Source organism: Varanus komodoensis, unplaced genomic scaffold (assembly GCF_004798865.1).
Source record: "Varanus komodoensis strain SLA01 unplaced genomic scaffold, ASM479886v1 scaffold19, whole genome shotgun sequence".
Taxonomy (NCBI): domain Eukaryota; kingdom Metazoa; phylum Chordata; class Lepidosauria; order Squamata; family Varanidae; genus Varanus; species Varanus komodoensis.
The window spans coordinates 13,075,907-13,093,589 of record NW_025335550.1 but is presented as its reverse complement, the minus strand read 5'-3'; the positions used below and the strand labels follow the sequence as shown (position 1 = coordinate 13,093,589).

Genomic DNA, 17,683 nt, shown 5'->3' with positions numbered 1-17,683 from the left:
CAATGGAAGCAGGGCAGTTTGTTCATTGCCTAAGCATAATGGCCATGGTGGGGGGTTCAGAGGACACAGACAGAGAGGGAGGGGTTAACCCCACCCATCATTTTTATACTTCCCCATGGGAATCTGGTTTTGAATGTAACTTATGGAGGTAAATCATGGCTGTTGAATGGTAATATATTGAAAGGGAATTTTGGAGCGGAATGGTGGTAGAAAGTGGAAAATTAATTGTGGGTGAACCTGATGTATTCTTCAGTTGCTTTTGGATTAGTGCTTTGAAGAAAATGATATGCGTGAAAGCCCTCATGAAAACCAGCTACTATTTTTGTGCAGTTTTCATACCTGTTCATAACCATCATAAATTCGTAGTAACTAAAGAGGAAGAACTGATTTAGGTTGATCTTGGGGTGGACCACAGTTTAGGAGTGATTTGGACTGGCTTCTACGACATTTAAGTAAGGTTTAAAATGTTCCTAAATGTGCATATATCGATATAAATTAGTATGAACTCCTATTATAAAGACTGTTTATCCTGAATATTTTAAATGACCCACAACCCTGGCAATCAGAAATCTTTCAAATAATGGAGAGTATCTCATAATCAGCTAGCATTACCAGACAGTTGAGGCACACTGAACGATTCTGTGTTATTCTTCGAATTGGGATTCTGTGTTATCTGTTGAGTTGTCACTACTGGGCGAATTGCAGCTGCTCAAGAAGCACACAGCTCAATATAATTGACAATTGTTTTACAGCTCTCTCATTTTCAAGCATGTTTAATGGTATCTCAGACAAATTACCAACAAAGCGTGTTGAGAGGATAGATAAAGATATAGAAGAAGGAAACGTATTTCTGTCATGGGAATATCCCCTTTTATGTAGGAGTTACCTATTCCATATTTTGATCAAGGGATCTCTTTAAGGCAGCTTAAAATAGGTTAAAAACAATACAAGAAAGCAATACAACACAAACAACTGAGGCAGATGAAATTAGCAGCAGCCAACTGGATAATTAGCTGCACAATTATATTCCATTAAAAGCTGCCCCCCCAGCTTTTGCCTAGTGCCTAAAAAACAAACAAACAATGGTGCTTCCAGGCAAGACATTTATTGTGCTGTTGTCCCGCCTCAACGCAGCGTTTAATGTGGACAATGTTGTCTTCCTCTCATACCCTTCTTGTGTTTTCCCGGTACTACTACTGCTACTTCTTTCTTTCTTTCCGCAGTAAAACAGAGAAGAAAGGCAGAATAGCTGTGCGATATCTCCTGATTGGTCGCGCGAAGACCCCTCAGTCTGGAAGCAGCGCAGGAGGTGGCCCGGCAAGCGCGTTTGGGGGGAATGTTCAAGAGCGATGACACTGTGCGAAAAAAGCCCTGCATTCGGTAGCATCAAAGCCGATACAAGTATGTATTTGGCAAAAGCCATAAGCTTAATAAAATGGATCCTCGGGAGGAGTCAGCCTAACATGCTTGGCTGAATCTTTTCTTACACCCACTTGTTTCTCGCTTTCTTCCTTGCCTTTCTTAGCAGGGAAAAAGAGAAAGTAGGGCAGCTTTCGCAGGGCCGTCTTGCATGAAGCCCAATCAGCTAGCAATTTGCAGGGCGCCTCACGGGTTCCTCCTGTTGCTGCTGCTGTTGTCATGGTGCCTTCTTTGCAAGCCGTTCCGGCTCCCGCGGCTGGGCTTGGCGCAAGAACGTCTCATCGCCGGGGCAGCGGCAGCAGCAGCGGGAGCGGGAGGAGGACGGGGTGGGGGGCTGGCGCCCAGCTGCTCCATGGCCGGGAGGGATTAAGTTTCCTGGTAGCCTTCGTGTGTTTATCCTGCAGCGTTTCTCTCAGGGCCGTTACTTTAGAGAAAAAGTGCGCGAGGGGGAGGACAAGGGGAGCGCTTGCTCCCCTTTTTGGCTCTCGTCAAAAAAATACGTGCGTGTCGTCTCGTTCAACTCTCCCCTTCCCCAAGAATAATGCACCTAGCGCAAAGCAAAACCCACAGCTGAACTTAGGGGGGAGGACGGGGTCATCCTGGAGAAGCGGCCCGACCGGGTAAGCTGACGGCCTGCGCGCCTGGGGCGGGGGTGAGGCGGAGGGGCTGCTCGGAATGCAGAGCGGCGCAGGCTCCTCCCGGGACCGGCATTCCGACCACCGCGCACTCGCTCTTTTGTTCCCGCCGGGGGTGCCGCCGCCCGCCGCCGCCGCCGATGTGAGGCATTTGGCAAGCCATTGCTTTTTCCTGGGGGAGGGAGAGGAAGGGGGCGAGAGGCGGCGCGCGTCCCTTTTCTTCATCCCCAGTTTTAAAGGCTAAGCTCAGAGGCAAGCTTCAGCTCTTCACAAACAGAGCGCCTAGATTTATTCATGTTTTGCCGCGGAGGGAGGGCGACAGGAGCCTCTTTTCTCGGGGCGCGGCGGCGCTGCGAGCAGCAGCCCCGGGCCTTGCCCCGGTCGGTGCACGAGTGGAGAGTCGTGTGGGGGGCACTGTTGCTTGCAGGCGCTGGCGGGGGCAGGCTAGGCCGCCTGTTGCTTCTTCCGTTTCTTGAGCTGGCTGGCCTGGCAAAGTCCCAGCAGCAGGACCTGCCGGGCGGAGGGGGGCAATTGGAGGAGGAGGGGTTAACTCTGGGTACTCACTTGGCTGCTGGAGGAGCAGATGGGATGCTGGTCGGTTCTGCTTCAGCGCCGGCCTCGGGTAGGAGGGATATTGATGTCAACAAAGGCGCTGCTTCCTCTGGCTGGGTTGGGTTCTCTTCTTTATTATTGTTATTTTTTTTCTTTTTTGGCAAGGAGTTCCTGCGGTCACGCTGTATATCGGCTTTTCAGCCAGGCAGGCAGCCTCCTTCCTACCCTCGTGGCCCGTTTGTGGCCTCTGTGCTCGCAGCTCCCGTCTGACCCTCTTTCCTGAAGCTCTGGGTTTTAAATACAACCCCTTTAGCATTGGGGGGCTCGTGTGTCTGTGTATAGGAACAGGGTTCACCTCTTACTCTTCCTTGCACGATTAGTACTTTAATGGAACAAAGTTGAATTGCTGAGTGAGGACGAGAAAACAGCGCGGGGGGGGGATGTGTCCGGTTTGCATGCGCAGTTGGGTGGACTGGAGGCGACGACTCAGATTGAAGGGAGCATCCACCTTTAGGGAGAGAAGTCTCCCTTGCTTTCGCTATCCTAAATTGAAGGGAGCGAAATGGAGTCGAGTCCTCTCCATTCTCGAACTAACTGAACGTCAAAAAAATCGTCGGAGAAAAGGCAGTAGAGCATTTCTGCGTTGCTTGGTGACCAGGGACTACATACTTAGTTTGGGTTACACATGCCTCAGTAAGGTTGAGCAGCCTCTTGCCTTTCTAATGATGGGGAAAGGCGATGGGGAAGAAAAATGGATTTCCCCCAATCTTTCGTAGCTTTCTTAATAGGTAGAGGGTTTTTTATTTTGTTTTTTTGTTTTTTGGTAATCTGCTTTAATAGCTGCGAGTACACAATTAAAGAGTTGATAATTACTCTAGATTTAATTAGTATGTCAGAGAAGAGTAGGAAGTTACAGATGATGGAGTGAAGTCACTGGCACCATATAGATGCAATCCTGCATTTACATTTCATGTGAATTAATCCTGAATAGCAAACACTCCTGGATTTATACAGAAAATGCACAGCAGATTATTAACACCTGCTCAACCAGTTAATAGGAAACAAATATTAAGACTCTAACCCTGCTTGAATTACCATGTACTACAAAGTTTACTAAGATAAATGATCTTTATCATATATCCTTAAATATTTATTTTAAAAGTTTGGTGGCTGAAAACTGTTTTCCTCACCTAAAGAATGTTGGTGCAGTGCATGACCCTTTTACTGGACATCTGGTTCATAAATGCCTACCTGATACAATAGTGAGATGGTAAAGGCAGTGTACATAGTACTAATAATCACAACATAAATGCATGTATATAGTAGCTACGTTAGCATTAGGCAACAAAGTTGACTCCACCTAAGTCAGTTTCATTTTGACTGTTGCTTTCAAGTAATGCACCATGTATCATAATCAACAAGTTTTTGGAAAATCTCTGCTGCTTTATGGAGATTTCATCACTAGAATGTTAAAACATTTCCTAGGAATAGTGTGTTGCATAAAAGTTGACATAGTTGGCTTTCTTTAAAGAATGGATTCAGAATAATAGATGGGATTTCAGAGAACGAGACAAATACTTTCCTTAACCAGTTTTGTAGATTCCATATGTATCCTCTATAAAATAGAGTTATGCTTCACAATGCTTGTGATATTTCATTTCTGATTTTGGCAATTCTTAATTTAGTTTTTAAAAATGCATGTATGGACCAGCACGTAATAACCAGTATGATATTGAAACTACATGGGTTCTAACACAAGCGCACAGAGACTCTGATATGTTTATATATAGCAATGCACGTTAGTGGTCTGGGTTCCATATAGCATGACATTATCCATATAACATGACATTAGCTGAATATGTCTTGTATTTTGTTCATAATGTTGAACCCTTTTTAAGGAAAGAAGCAATGACCTTGGAGCTATTCTTGATTATTTACCTTGATGTCATTCGGTGCACTCACTGAAAGAAATACTGGCATCTTAATGGAGTTGCGAATGGTATAGTAAGATCTTTCTTTGCTGATGAAAAAGCTGCACTCTAGAATTATAGGGAAATGGTGATAGGCAGTCTAATCCATAAGCAAGTAAAGGTGTTGTTTTTGAATTAACCCATTTTGCATCTAGCTGTTTATGTTGTTTCGCTAGAGTGGAATGTTTTCTACTTTTGCATGGAACTGAGAAGTAGTTGCCATTCTAAGCACTTGGTTTCTGTCCAGAATGTGTTAGAGCTGGTTTATAAGAAGTCTGGATAAAGAAAAAAGGGTATGACTCAGCTAGAGTTAAATCTCACAGAGTTAAAGTTAAGACTGTGCATGTTGGCAGAGCCATCCATAGCATGGATAGGAATATGGAAACTCTTGCTTTCATGTAGTTTCACGTGTGAGTTCTTGCAAAAGCTGGGTCAAGATGATGTTGGTTTGCAGGGAACCAGGTCAAATCTTAAGCAAAATCAGGCCTGTTTCGCAGTTGCATCCGAAGGTCTGTTTGTAGCTTAGAAATACAAGAAGTAGTAGCTTGATGTGGACAGCCGTTTGCTCGAAGTAGTTTCTTGGGTAGTTCATGTTATTTTTTTCATGTCAGCACAAAGTATACCCTTGAAAAATGTTGGCATGGTGAAAGTGATTAATGCAAATCGTTTTGAAAGCATCTTTGCACAACTAACTTACTATAAAGTGACAGTGACCATAGAGTGTGGCTATATTTGCCTTCTGATAGCTAAAACACCGGAGAATGCAAGTGTGATTGGGTTTTGGTTGAATGTAAACAAGACTCATTTTAAGGGACCCTAGTATCAGTGAAGCATAATTGGGTTTAGGCCTTTTTTCAGGGTATCCTTGGAGGTATTGGCTTATTGCTCACATGTAATGAGACCCTGTAGTGAAAGCATGGCGTTCCAATACAGAAGCTTACAGTTTGTCAGGTGTCTTTTGTAACCGTTCTTTCACCAACCAAGACATTGGTTATTTATTTATGCATGTACTTATTCTTCTAAGGGTAATGTATTTGATAAATGTGCTTCTCAAACCTGGTAGGACAGTCACTATTGACATGTTTTCCCTTAAGGAGCTGAAATACATTCTTCATGACCTGGGCTAAAATAAAAATGTTTTATTTTTATAGCACATCTTTGGCTAAAATCAATATCAGGTCTTAGGAAGAAGAACAGTTCTATTTTCAGTATTACTGTAACCTTTCCTTCTAACTCTCTACATGTTTTGAGCAATGTAGGCAAGAGATCAATGATTCTTTTCTATTACAGTTTAATATGAATGATGTCTAGTAGGTTAGCATCTTCTAACACATAAGCCATACTTTAATCTTTAGTTTAAAGGCAGTTATAAGAGGTTTGCACAGCCCAAGCTTGCAGTAATAGAATTCAGATACTTATGGGTTCCTAGCAGAGTATGTTATGGTGTTCATGAAATCAATTGGATTATGTAAATCAACTGCTTAAATATTTTTAATGTGTGTTCTTCTGAGGTCTCATTATTGCTCTCTGATCCTAGAGTGCTGTGAGTTTATTGCTTCGTATAATATGTTATTTTGAATTTATTTAAAATGTGTATATGCTGTTTCTCTCCATGGTTGCTCATTTAACTGAGCAAAATATACTTGGAGCAGTTGCCTGGTCAAATATTTTAAATATTTGATAATTATCAAACAATAAACTAATAGATTTATAATGACTTGTGTCATTGTAAAACTCTAAGTAAGTTAGATGTTAAGAAGTATTCCGAACTACTGAATCAACTATAGTTAAATGCTAATGTTTATAAATATAAATGTTTTCCAGTACTATTTAAAAATTTGGACAGATTTATTTGTCATTTATTTGTAAACAAAAATAGTTCAGTTAGGACCCTTCACCATTGTGCTGCTATCAGATGAATTATGTTGCAATTGGAAAGGACCGTAATCAATGCTTGGACATGGTTTGCTTTGTGGACATTTTGTTGATGTACAAATATTGTCAGATGTGGTCAGAAACCAATGGACTGGGCTGGGCTGGGCTGGGCTGGGCTGGACTGGGAGATACCTGCTCCTGAATCTGTTTGTTCACAGCAGGGAACATGATGTGTTCTCACGCAGTCCAGCTGACAGGCCAGACATCCACTTGGGGCATAATTTTTGAACAGCGCACACACGTATACTGTCCAGTATGCAAGCCTATCAGGTGCTCGATACTTGGATACCAGGAAAAAAGTTCCAACTAAACTCCAGGAAGAACATAGCAAATGAAACAAATGTTGCAGTAATTATTTAATGGATACTTCCAGTGCATTTCACCAGTCTTCACCATGGGAATTTATTAGGACTCTTAACATCTTTTCAAAGGAATATATAATATGATTCTACAACATGTTTTTACCCTTTTAACTCTACTAGTTTTGATTTGTATTAGAACAGTTGTATTTTTTGCCCTTTATAAATGAGGGTTAGGCTTATAATATGAATATAGTTTTACAAGTAACATAGTAATGTTTAATAGAATCATAGTAATTATATGAATTATTTTTGGGTTATGTTTAGATGATATTTGTGCATATTTATTTTTAAATTCCATAGATATGAATACTACACCTTATTGCTTTACAGGGGTGACCAAACGGAGCCTTGCGAGCTGCATGTGGCTCTTTGAATTGATTTTGCTGCTCTCCAGTTGCCACCTAGGACTCCTGCAGGCACCCTCCTGTCACCGTCCATGGGCTCCCACTTGCAGCTCTCAAGCATCTGACATTTACCACAGGTGGCTGTTCCTTGAGCAAGTCTGGCCATCTCTGCTATATTCTTTCAACTGTATCCGATAAAGCAAGGACTCAGTTGTCTACCTAGTTTGAGTCTACAATAAAAACATTATTCCCCATTTCATAACTATTGACACAATAATAAGAGGAACCAAAATAGTGATTTGAAATAATTTTACAGTTTATATCTCATTTCGGGAGGCACACTCTGTAAAATAAAACAAGCTTATTCCAACTTTAGGATGTAATGCTTTGGCCTTCCAACATCATTTGATGGGCTATAAGATTTTTCAGAATCTCAGCTCTGAGGTTCTGTGAACTTGGTGTTTCTTTGTTGAAGGCTGAGCCTCTGTCTTCTTCCCCTGGAAAGAACTGTACTGTGTGCCTTTTTGAGGTTGCAAACTGGCTTGGGAAAGGTAGAAAAGCAGGTACTGGGTGAGGGGCCAGGGGGAATGGCTTACATTGTATCCAGACAGTCCCCCAGCTTTCTTTACTTCTCATCCATATCACTTCATCTATATGGATAAAAATGGTTGTCTAGACTAGAGGAAATGCAGGCTGCGAGGGATGGCCATTGTGAAAATCAACTGCTACTGTGCTGCAGTTCACGCACTGGATGTTTGTAAGCCTTCGGTCTGGAAGCTTACATGTCATGGTGGGTGGGGGACATTGTGTTGTATCCTTACTGACTCAGAGTTGAGATTGCAACAGGGTTACTTTCCTGAGATACTTCATCTGTCCATTGACTGTGATAAACATTGATTAACCATAATATTTACATTATCTTCTCTCATCCGATAAGATTGGCAACCAAGTTGCATTGTTTGGTGAGGGACAAATAAGAGGAACAGCTGTAAAAATGCTCCTTTTAATCCAAGCGTCCTGTGTTTGTTCTAAAAAACGTCTTTCCTAAGCATAGGATTTAGAAAAATAATAAGTTGTACATTGTAATATATAAGTATCGAGTGGGTTGAATAACAATGGCGTATTATGCATAATGGAAGCATGAAAGACCATATTCTTGTATGTGCTTTAAAGAATTTTGTGAAACCTTTGAATAGTTAGGGTTTTTCTTAACTGTTATTCTCATTGAGTTAGAGGGATCTTATGTGACTAAACAGACTTGTTTGAGAGTATCACTAACTGGTTGCAGAAACCATAGGTGTAAATTGGATTCACATTCAAATGCACACCTAAGTTTCAGTGTGGACCATTAAGATCTGCATTTAAAAGTATGTTAGCATTCACATTCTGATTCAACTTCTCATGCATGTTAGCTTTTAAATATATAGCTAGAGCTGGATGGAGGTGGAAATATGAAAATGGGCATGAAAATCTTATGAGATGGCAGATTTGTGTTTAGTTTTGGAATATATTGCATTAACTGTAAAATTTCCCAAATATGTGTTGCTCTGGTAAAGTTAATATTTAATTGATAGTAATATAACTGTATTGCATCTTAATTGTAATAGAATATTTTGCATGTTCTTTAGTAAAGTTTGAAAGAGCAACCATATGTAATAGAAAAAGATTCAAGTTGTTTTCTTTGTAATACGGTGTATTATATGACTTGTTACTAAATGTTATAATTGTATAATGGATTATTTCCAGTGTATTTATATCACGTAATACAGGATATTTTTTGCTTGTTGTTTATATACCATATCTAGTGTATGGATTGGCCAGTATATAGGTAAGCTTTTCCATAGGTGTGCCCCCCGTATGATTGATAGTCCTGTGGCAGGGAAAAGCAGGGCTGCACCCATTTCTGAGTCCTTGTTCCATGCCATTCACATGGGGGAACTGCTAATTCCATGAGGTTCCAAATTATAAGAAGAGCCTATGTATATATGCTTTTTTGTGCAGACGTCGGCTTCATTTGTATGATCACTTTGACTTAAAACGCAGTGGTTTGCTGAAGTTGTGGCAGGTGCAGGCTGGTCACTAGTTGCCTAATTACCTCCCTGGACATGGTTAGTTGTGTCTGAACCTGGGATGCATGGTTTGTTTGGGAGGGAAACAACCCTCAAGTAAAGCATGTACTGTTGTTGGGTTATTGCAGTGCTTCCCCCACCTCCCAAAAAGCCATAACTTCTGTGATCATGCAACCTGCCATTTATGTTCCAAAACTGGGATAGTGAGGCCAGTAGGTATAGCCCCGCTTTCTCTCTCTGGTGATGATTAATTGTGAGGAGTGAACATACAACCAGGCATTCTGCATATCAAAATAAGTTCATATGAATGCACTTAACATTGCGAAAATTGGTAAGATGGGGTAAATATTTGCATTGCTTTTTACCTATCTCCGTTGGATATAATTATATTGATTTGCGTTGATACAGTATTAATTCATCAAGATTCTATCATTAGGTGATCCATGAAACATACTTTACTACAATCCAGGGATCCATGATCAGAGTTGCATTCATAGAATGCTTTCATTAACGGAATGGTGAGAAGTAGTGTTGTCTTACTTCCCTTTTCTTCCTTAGCTGCCTTGATATTCTTTTGGGGCACATGATCCTCCAGAATAGCTCTGGCAGTGACATTAGAGGCTATAGGAGGAAAATGAATTGCCAGTCCCTCTTCCACTTTTGGGAGCCTATGTTAGATTGCATCCCCTCCTCTGAACGGGGTGTGTGCGGGGGGGGGGGGTTTCCTGGAATTGCCGTGTTGGATTTAACCCAGTATATGTATCGTCAACTCCGTTTTCTTTTTGTGTTGTGTATCTTAGATTGTAATCCTGAGGGAAGGGCCTGTCTTGTTTTTTTATTGATTTGTAAGTTGCTCTGGGAGCATATTCAAACTGCAGAACATGGTAAAATGCTTTCCACAAATAATAAATAGTATATAATCATATCGTATTAAAGTAGTGCTGCATAATATAAAGTGACCATATCATACTTGATTTCTTGATTCTAAAGAAATCAAAAGCTAAATGTCATGGATTTTAGGAAAGTCAATTTTAATAAACTTAGAACAGTGATAAGTCCCATGGCAAGTGTCTTTAATAAGAAAAATAGTCCAAGATTGGTGGAAATATTTAAAAAAGGAAATTCCAAAGGCACAATTACAAACAATTGCAACAAGGAAAAAAGGTAGAAAACAACAGAAAAAGCCCATGTCGCTTCACAAAAAGCTTTGAGATTATCTGAAAACAAACATCATGTCTAGAAAGTGGAAGGAAGACCAGGCTACTACGGATGAATACAGGCAGGTAGTGTGGAATTGCAGAGATGACATCAGGAAGGCTATAACTTGGAATGAACTGAGATTAGTGAGGGATGCAGAAAGGAACAAAAGACCCGTCAGATATGTACAAAGATAGAGAAAAGAGATGGGAGTTCAACTACTCAGTGTGGATGGCAAAATGATAACAGATGACAAAGAAAAGTCATGAGAGCTCAATTCCCACTTTGCCTCAGTCTTTTCCCAAAAGAAGATATATGACTTTCCTGATGAAGGAAAAGTACAAGCTTGAAGGAGCAGGATAGGAACTCAAGATTGATAGGCAAATGGTCAAGTATCTAACTGGGTTGAATGATTTCAGATCCCAGTGCCCAGTGAACTCCATTCTAGAGTCAAAGGAACTGGCAGAAGAACTCTCACAACCACTATTATCCTTGAGAAATCATGGAGGAGTAGAAGTGCTAGAGGACTGGAGAAGGGCTAATGTTGTCCCTATCTTTAAGAAAGGAAAAGAAGAAGAACCTGGGAACTACAGATGTCAGTCTGCCATCAGTCCCTGGGAAAATTCTGGAGCAGATTATGAAGCAGCAGTTAGTCTGCACAGACCTTGAAAACAATGCAGTGATTGTTAGAAGCCAACATAGATTTCTCAAGAACAAATCTTGCCAGGCTAATCTAATTACATTTTTTATAGGTTAGCTTCCCTGATGGATTGTGGGAATGCTATGTACATAGTGTATCTTGGCTTCAGCAAAGCTTTTGACAGAGTGTCCCAGGACATCCTGATTAAGCAGCAAGCTAGCCAGAAGTGGGCTAGATGGAGCAATGATCAGGTGGATCCATAGCTGGCTACAGAATCGGGCTGAAAGAGTGCTCATCAATAGCACTTTCTCAGATTGGGAAGAGGTATCAAGTAGCATACTGCAGGGTTCAGTCCCGGGCCCAGTGCTCTTCAACATTTTATTAATGGTTTGGATGAGGAAGTACATGGAACGATTATCAGATTTGCAGATGACAAAAAAACTTCGAAGACAAAGAAGATGCAAGGTGGTCTTGATAGGTTGGAGCGCTGGGCTGAAAGCAACAGGATCAAATTCAATAGGGACAAATGCCAAGTTCTGCACCTAGGAAAAAGAAGCTGAATGCATCTTTAGAAGATGAGGGACGCTTGGCTCAAGAATACGGCAAGTGAAAAAGATCTTGGAATTGTTGCAGATCACAAACTGAAAATGGTTCAACAGTGTGACGTGGTTGCAAAAAAGGGCAAATGCATTAATATACGTATGACTCCCAAATCCCATGAAGTACTAGTTCCCCTTTACTCAGCACTGATTAGGTCTCATCTGCAGGCCTGTGTCCAGTTCTCAGCACCACAGGTTGATTATGGTTACCAGGTTTCAAGCCATTAGCCTTACAGGTGTCATTTTTATAAACAGTAAAATTTTTAGGCTTGTATGATTCACCTTAACTAAAGAACATTCCTGTGCTGCAATATTTAAAGAAAGCTCACTAATATCTTCTTTATTAAAATGAATAGCTTAATAAAAGTATTCCACATTTTGATTAATTTATATGACCACTTAAGAAAATTGGTAGATATAACAAGGGTATTCTTAAAACCTGCTTTTTTGATGTTGGACAGAGAACCTCAGTTCTATGGCCAGATTAGGTCTCTAGTGTGTTTCTCTTGCTCTGGTTTTTCAAAATCCTTACATTGCATTTTATTAATGTAGGTTCTTAAGCTTTTTGCCATGGATAGCGCTGTGTTGTCGAAAGCAGTATGTACGCTGTATCAGTGCCCCTCCACCATGGTGCTAAGAGAGTTTTTGTGATCATCTTCTAGCCAATTAGCACATAACTTTTCTTTTTTGCATAATTATGTAACCATGGCTATGCATGAGGAGCTATGTAATGGTTTAAAGTTCTACCATTGACCTTTAGAAGACTTGTTCAGACTTTCCCCTGGTGTTAGTGATTTTACTGGCAGCAGAGGGATTAGAAACAACAGAACAGAAGCCGGATGCCAAATACCAGATTTTGTTTTTGCATGATGCTCTCACAGATCTTTAGCACACGACATATCCCTAATCCCATGTAGCTCCAGAGTGTTGCTGGAGAAGTGTGTGTTTGGTAGGGTGCCTTACATTCATCCTTACCTTGGCAGCATCGGCTTGATAGTTGTGCATGTTTTTCCTAACAGCGGAGGCAAGAAAGTATGCATGCATGGCTGTGTGTGGAAGGCAGAATTAAATGGTGGCGTTTTCTTTGCGCATGTCTATGAAGAACAATGTATAAACCTGTTTTTTGCAATATCGTGGCCTTCACGCAAAGGATATTTCTCCACCTTTGCCCTGTTGGAAAGCTCTTTCCTTGTGAGGTCCAAGCTATCTGATGAATAGCCTGGATATTAATGTTAATTCCAGCAAGCCTTGAAAAATGCCATTGCTGCACTAACAGCTACAGGATAAAGCCTATTACTGCACTTTCTATCTTTGGCATTGCATGTTTGCTAATCTGGTGCCATAAGCCCTACAGTTTGCAAGGCATTTGTGTCAAATACATTTGTGAAATATTAGAATGCTGATTGTTGAAGCACTTGGAAGCTTCTGGTTGTAAATGGTATACTCAGAAACAAAAAAAATTCTCAGCTAATAGAGGAGTCTTGCAGGACTAGCATCCTTTTATAAGATATGCTTATCAAATGGAATGGAAATGAATGGAAGTGGTATACAGGGGGCCACAACAGCTGCAAAGTCCAGGCTCATGATCACCTGAGGACCCACAGCAGTCCTGTGCTAAAATCCCTGTGTACAGTTTGGTTCTGGTTAGGACATACATTGTACTTTCTGGACTTAGGTTTTTGATTCACTTACAGAATATTTTTGAGAAAAAAGAATCAAAGTGTTTTCAAAGTTCTCCATAGACGATGTTTGCCACCGTGACCGTGCTCACTGAGAATGATGGGATTTGTAGTTCCAACATGTGGTGGGTGCCAGAAGGCTGGCCAGTGGGGATCTTGCCTTTATCCTCCACTATTGTTTTCCCAGATCCTTCTTTTTCTACCCTTCTTTCTGTCATATCTTCATTCTCTAATTAACCAGGGGTATTCTCTTTTATATAATATACAACAAACTGGTTTTGCACGCTCACTGTAGCTTACATCATGGTAAGCTTCAGCACTGGGGAATCCCAAATTGGTAAAGCTGGCTTGTTAGGGTGGTTAATAAACTATTGCACAACCCTACAACAGGTCTATGGGTTCTCTGTGGTTTGTTAACCACTGCAACAAGCTACCTTCACTGGTTTTGGATGACATTAAGACAGCATGTGACTGGCACACACAGGGTTGTTAGCAGGCCAGTACAGCTTGTTAATCAACTTTGTGTTCTGAAAACAGGCCTGATATAAAGATTAAATTGACAAGTTTAATTGAAAGTTAAGACTTTCTGTCACGGTATAGAATGCGACGGCCCTTCAATCTCACACAGCGTAATGGCAGACTAGCATTGCAGGAATACTACAGCTGTATAAATTTTTGGGAAAGGATTGTAAATTAGCTTGGTATAGCTCACTTTTTCTGTAAATAACACATTTGTACAGAAATTAGAACTTCTTGAATGGCAAGTGAATGGATTCTGCTGTAACTGTCAGGCTTGACACAATTTTGACAAACTAAGCAATAGTTTTGGTTCATATTTTTAGATCAATGTTTTTAAAATCCCTGTCTTCTCCCTTAGTTCTCTTGTATGAAGAACTTGTATTGACAGCCATTCGGTGAAGTGGAAATTAAGCAAGTGAAAGCCATGTTGGAAATAATAGGTAAGAAATGATACTGAAGCATATTTTCTGTTTAATCCTATGCTTGTTTAATCAGGAAGAAGTCCCATTAGATTCATTGGAAAGTACTTCCAGGTAAGTGAGCATAGATTTGCAACCTTAGATACTTAACAAGTCAGTTTTGTTTTTAGGCTAAATGTTAAGGTTCCTATTAGAAGCTCAGGTTTTTTGTTTTTTGTTTTGGTGTGATTTATATGTAACTAAAACTACAAACAAGTCCTTCTAGGATATTGCTAACTGCAGGGTAGTAAACAGTGCTACCAAATTTCAGCCATCTGGCTTTTGCAGTTTCCTTTCTATAAACCACACATACAGTGGTGCCTTGGCTCACGACCGCCTTGGTTCACAACCAAATCAGGTCATGAACAAAAATTTCATGAACATTTTGACTTGGGTCGCAAACTCTGCATTGGGTGGCAGCCAAGATCGCGGCTATCTCCCCACTCCCTCGAGTAGGGAGATGGCCACGATCGCAACTGTGTTCGTGCAGGGAAGACATAGAGGAGCTGATGACAGAAGCACTTGCTGAACTTTCCAGAGTGAGCAGCAGAAGCACTTGCTGAGGAGGATTCCACTGAGGAAGAGGAGGACAGGGAGGAGGTTAGCAGTAATGTGATGCAATCCATTATGAAGAAATTGAATGAGTGCCAGGATTTCTTTGAGAAGCACCACCCCAACTTAACTGTAGTGAACAGAGTGTTGAATCTGGTGAACGATAACGTGGTCTCTCATTTCCAGAGGGTTATCCAGCGCAGGAAAAAAAAGTGACTATAGACAGATTTTTCACCAAAATTGACACTGCAGCTAAGAGACAAAGAAGAGAGGAAGCCCCTGAAAGAGATCTCCCCAATGTCCTTATGGAGGGGGACTCTCCCTCTAAACAATAACCTCCCCTGCACCTAGGTTAGTGTTCTCCACTGTACTGCACAGTACTTTGTTACTTTGTTGTTCTTTGTCACTTTGTTTCAAATTTTTCTGATTAAAAAAAAATAGTTACAAAACGGATTAACTTTATTTACATTGAATCTTATGGGGAGATTTGACTTGGGTCACAACCAATTTGGGTCACAACCAGAGTTGTGGAACAGATTAAGTTTGTGAGCCAAGGTACCACTGTATTTGGGAGCAAAGGTACTCCCTGTATCTGCATAACAATAGGCCATAGGTGTACTTAGGGGGCAGAAAGGAAGGTTAATTACAGGTCGTTTTGTCTGTTTCGAGTCCCAAGAAGAGGAGGGAACCATTCTTTCAGGCCAAGACAAGACAAGCCAAAACTGAAATTCTCAGGGGGAAAGCATTTTTAGGTTGATGGGTGGTTGGTTGGCTAAAGCTTTATTATGTTAGTTGTGTGTTACTGCAGGAAAGATTCACTTTACCTGAAATTACCTGTACTAGCTGAAACCTGAAATCTATTGTTATGCTAATTGTATATGGTAATTAAACCCTACCAGTTTTGTGTCTGGGGTACAAAAATACCCCAGGAACCATGAATTTTAGTGTTTTTTTTTTAATGCAGGTTGTTAATGATGTTAAATAACATTTCTGTGTGTTGATCTAAATTAAGGAAATATGCATGGGTTATTGCATGCATAAAATCAATAAATGGTTTATTGCAGTGGAGCCTGAGCAAAGGAAAAGGTTGAGATTCATTGTCAAAGATTGCTGCCAAAGTTGGAAAGAAAATGGAGCAGGTTATGGATAGGTTGACAGCTGGGCCTCATGTAGGCATGGAAGACCAAAGGAGAAGGACAGCATATGTTTTGTCTTGTTATGGTTTATGTTGCTGTTTTTGTGAGCTGCCCAGAGAGCCTTTGGACTATGGGGCAGCATACAAATGCACTAACAAATAAAGAAACAAATGATAGCCTGTATTCTAGACAAGTGCTTGGCTCCCTGAAAAAAATCTGTTTGGTTCTCCACTATGGGCTGAAAGCAGAAAGGAAAAAGCAGTCGTGTACCTCTGTCATTAAGTGCAGCTTCCATTGACTTTATTTTGTGCTAGGAAAATATGGAGAGCATGTCCTGAATTCTGTTTAATGATCTCTTGTGGAGATAAAATGGTGCTCTTTCCCACTTTGAGAGCTGATAATGTGTTGTCCCTGCCTAACAGAATATAAACTATTAAAAGCACTAACAATGAGTTTTCTTTCAGATACTCACCGGGCCCTCCAGGCAGTGGAACGCCTGCAAGCAAAGCTACGGGAAAGAGGAGATACAGCAAATGAAGAGAAGTTGAGTTTACTGAAATCAGTGTTGCAAAGTCCTTTGTTCAATCATATCCTAAATCTTCAGGCTTCTCTTCCACAGTCAAGAGATCAGGTAGGACAGAAGCAGCTCAAGAGGAAATGCTGATAACACTTGTCAAATCTTTGTATGTGGTACCACTGATAATAACTGGCATACCAAATGCTGAGCAGTAAAAATGAATTGTTTGATTTCATTCATTTACATTTTTTCTATATTCCAGATCTAGGCACCTTGCAGGGTAATGAACAGTGCAAATCCAAAACTGATAAGAGAATAAAAACAATACATTAAAAACAAGATAACATTAAAACTGTGGCTGGTCAGCAAGAAAGGCTTCCTGGAATAAGGATTTATTCAGCAGACACGGAAAGCAAGACCGTGTTGGTGCCTATCTTGACCTACAGAGGCAGGAAATTGCATGGAAATGGGACCACCACATTAAAAGTTCTTTTTCTGGTGGACTCCAGTTGAACCATGGGTCTGTGTGGAACCTTCAGGAAAAAGTCCTCTTAACAACCTTAGTGGCTAGGCAGATGGGTAAGGAAGAAGGCTGATGTACTTCTAAGTATCTTCCAGTTGCTCCCACAATTTGTGGAGCATGATTAGAAAGATCCATCAAAGTCCTGTTACTGCTTTTCTTCCTCCCTTTATCTCCCACTCCCACTACCTGTAGGCATTTAAATGCTGCATCAGGTGTAGGACCTCCAAATTCAATCATCTTGCAATCCCATGTCATTGGCGGGATCAGCCAGTTCAGCAACTGAGCCCCAAGCACCCATGCACCTGTTCTAAGCCTGCCAAGGATGTGGCTCCGGCTGATTGCTTGTTTAACAGTCTTCTTCCTCCTCAAGATCCTGTTTGTGACACCAATTGCATCTTGCCAGCTGCAAGAGGTTCTTTCTGTTTGGATCTTGAAACAGTAAACAAGCCTATGGATGAAGATTAAGTAGTTTCATCAACAAAGCCAAGTTAATACAACACATTTTTTCCATCAGTTTCAAGGAGGCAGAAAGGATACATAATAGAGCATACAGAATTACCAAGCAAAACAGTTTGAT

The 17,683-nt window shown here is 40.9% G+C and overlaps 1 protein-coding gene across 21 annotated transcripts in view; it reads left to right on the top strand.

Moving 5' to 3' along the window:
• The first annotated feature begins 1,336 nt into the window (after positions 1-1,336).
• The window catches only part of MPDZ (multiple PDZ domain crumbs cell polarity complex component), a 126,494-nt gene continuing 110,147 nt past the window's right edge, over positions 1,337-17,683 (top strand). For 11 of the 21 annotated variants that reach the window (XM_044427706.1, XM_044427715.1, XM_044427714.1 and 8 more), the window contains exons 1-3: positions 2,565-2,676; positions 14,279-14,360; positions 16,531-16,697. In XM_044427706.1, the coding sequence (XP_044283641.1) occupies positions 14,345-14,360; positions 16,531-16,697 (183 nt within the window). In that variant the 5' untranslated portion in view covers positions 2,565-2,676; positions 14,279-14,344. Of the gene's footprint in view, positions 1,402-2,018; positions 2,040-2,139; positions 2,197-2,380; positions 2,435-2,563; positions 2,677-6,622; positions 7,355-14,278; positions 14,361-16,530; positions 16,698-17,683 lie in introns of those variants that run through there. The other 10 variants (XM_044427702.1, XM_044427701.1, XM_044427700.1 and 7 more) reach the window with 6 other exon arrangements.